The 3,203-nt window shown below is 36.4% G+C and overlaps 1 protein-coding gene across 1 annotated transcript; it reads right to left on the bottom strand.

The window, feature by feature from the left end:
* Positions 1-291: 291 nt before the first annotated feature.
* On the bottom strand, positions 292-1,426 carry LOC115966430. The gene is made up of 3 exons (XM_031085666.1): positions 851-1,426; positions 637-709; positions 292-365 (listed from the first exon to the last, which is right to left on the bottom strand). The coding sequence occupies exons 1-3, from the start codon at positions 1,424-1,426 to the stop codon at positions 292-294; spliced, it is 723 nt and encodes a 240-aa protein (XP_030941526.1).
* Between the last annotated feature and the right edge of the window lie 1,777 nt (positions 1,427-3,203).

Here is a 3,203-nt window from a genome sequence, read left to right on the forward strand (position 1 = left end):
ATATTTTATGATTCTTTTTACAGCATTCAAATGTGAAACTTTAGAATTAGATTGAAATCTAGAACAAACACCAACACTAAAGGCAATATCAGGCCGACTAGCAGTCAAATACAAAAGGCATCCAATCATACTTCTATATAATTTAACATCAACAGACTCACCTGATGGATCATTTGTTAATTTTGCATTTGTAGCCATTGGTGTTCTAGCATGTGCAACCTTGTCCAGTCCAAATCTCTTGACTAGATTTCTTGCGTACTTTGCTTGGTTGATGTAGATTCCTGAGTTCGTTTACTTCACCTGCAATCCCAAGAAATAAGTTAGTTCACCAACCATACTCATTTCGAACATAGCCTTCATTTCATCTGTAAAAGAATGAGTAAGAGATTCATTAGTAGCACCAAAAACAATATCAACAACATAAATTTGAGTTACAACAAAACTATTCTTATCCTTTCTTATGAAGAGAGTAGTATCTGCAGATCCCCTTTTGAATCCATGCTTAGTGAGATATGCAATCAATCTATCATACCAAGCCCTTAGCGCTTGTTTCAAACCATAGAGAGCTCTCTTCAATTTATACACATCATCCTATCTGTGAGGATTAACAAAACCCTTCAGTTGTTCAACATATACCTCTTTTTGCAACATATACCTCTTCTTGCAACATTCGATTCAAGAAAGCACTCTTGACATCCATTTGATATAGCTTGAAATTCAGATGACTAGCTATAGCCAATAGTATCCTAATGGATTCCAATCTTGCTACTGGTGCAAAGGTCTCATCAAAATCAATCCCTTCCACTTGTGTGTAACCTTGAGCAACAAGTCTTGATTTATTCCTAATAACAGTGCCATGTTCATCTGACTTGTTCTTAAAGATCCATTTAGTTTCAATCACATTTACTCCCTTTGGTCTAGAAACTAATTCCCACATATCATTCCGAACAAACTGATGAAGTTTTTCATGCATAGAATTAACCCAATCAGCATCTTGAAGTGCTTCATCCATCTTCTTCGGTTCAAATTGGGACAGATAGCATGAGTGAGTAATTACACTTAAGGCTTTTGACCTTAATCTCATGTTATCATTCAAACTTCCCAATATATTTGTGGTAGGATGATTTAGCCTTACTCTAGAGGATGGACCTTTAACTAGAGATGTGGAGGTACCTTTTTGTTCTGATGAAGGACTAAACTCATGTTGTGCTTGTTGAGTCTCATGAACCGGTGTGGATGGTTCCGAACTTGATGGCACGGAAACTGCATCATTCAGCACCATCAACTCTTCATCACTATGCTTCCCCACATAATCAACAAAAAGTGAGTCATCAACCTCCATAGGCTTATCTTGAACCGGAGCAATATTTTCTGAATGTGTTTCTAAACATACTTCATCATTGATTACAACATTTGATGATTCCATGACTGTTTTGGTTCTCAGATTATACACTCTATATGCTCTACTAGTAGAGGAGTATCCCAGAAAATATCCCTTGTCACTCTTTGCATCAAACTTTTCTAGGTTCTTTTTATCATATAGAATGTAACAATCACTACCAAATTTCCTAAAATATTTAACAACAGGCTTTTTTCCTCTCCAGAGCTCATAAGAAGTCTTCTTGGAATCAGGTCTGAAATACACCAGTTGAGTGTATGGCAAGCAGTGTTAACTACTTCTTCCCAGAAGGATTTGGGCAACTTTTTATTGTGTAGCATGACACAAGCCACCTCCTAAACAACCCTATTCTTTCGTTCCACTATTCCATTTTGTTGAGGTGTCTTGGGTGAAGAGAACTCTTGATGTGTGCCTTGATCATTGCAGAACGTAGCCAGCTTGGTATTCTCAAATTCTCTTCCATGGTCACTTTTGATTCTGGCTATCACAGTATCTTTCTCAACCTGCAATTTCTTACATAGATGTATCATCTTCTCAGGAGCCTTAGCTTTATCTTTCAAAAGCACAACCCAAGTATATCTAGTAAAGTCATCCACAATCACTAGAATATACTTCTTTCCACCTAAACTCTTAACTCTGGCAAGACCCATAAGATCAATGTGCAGTAACACTAGAAGTCTTGAAGTTTGAACACTAGCTACAGATGGATGTTTGGATTTCACTTGTTTACCTATCTGACATGGTCCACATATGCACTTATCTATCTTCTCAAACTTAGGTAAACCAATAACTACATAACATTTGGAAATCTTCTCTAATTGCTTATGACTTGCATGCCCCAACCGTTGATGCCACAAATCAACTTAATCGATCTTTGCACTAAAGCATTTGTTGCTTATACTTGGTGTTAAACCATAACAGTTGTCAGCTGTCCTTATACCAACACACATACAGTCACTTCCTCCATCAAGTATCTCACATTCATACTTAGTGAAGAGAACATTCAGTCCATTGTCACAAATCTGACTAATGCTAAGTAAGTTGGCCTTTAATCCATCAACATACCATACATCTTCAAAGACTAGCAACCTTGGAATGTCTACAGTTCCAATGCCTCTAATCACAGATTTGCTTCCATCTCCAAAAGTGATTGTCCCAATCTTTCCTTCAAAAAGAGTCTTGAATAAACCTTTGTTTCTTGTCATATGCCTGGAACAACCACTATCCAAATACTAAAGACAAGAATCACATGCCTTTAAGGCGATTAAAGCAATATAACACAAATAATTATTATCACATGTGATAAGACCAAGATACTCAAGGAAATATTTAGTAAAAGCAACAAGAGACAAAAACAACAAGTAAGCAAGTTGACAAATAAGCATAAAGATTTTCCAAGAATCCATAACAGTAGGGGTCAAGGATCAGCTTAGAGAGCAAAAGATCTTCAACAAAAGAGCTACCCACTCTGATATCACTTGTTTGTTTTTAGACCCCATAAAACACAACTAAATTAACCTAATAAATTAGCCAAGTGATTACTTAGTTCAAATTTCAGATCTAGGTTAACACAATAATATAATCATATCAATGTAAAGTGCGGAATATAAAGAACACAAAGATATGATGATCTAAGAAACCAAACCGGTAAAAACCTGGGGAGGATTTAACTTAGCTATCCTCAAGGTAAACCTGAATCCACTATGAAAGAATCGAAATTTTACAATAGGACTTAGACTACTAACATCCTATTGCTATCCACCAATAGAAACTTACTGACATGACCACGTGCAAGCTCCGAGAC

Source organism: Quercus lobata, chromosome 11, assembly GCF_001633185.2.
Source record: "Quercus lobata isolate SW786 chromosome 11, ValleyOak3.0 Primary Assembly, whole genome shotgun sequence".
Lineage (NCBI taxonomy): Eukaryota > Viridiplantae > Streptophyta > Magnoliopsida > Fagales > Fagaceae > Quercus > Quercus lobata.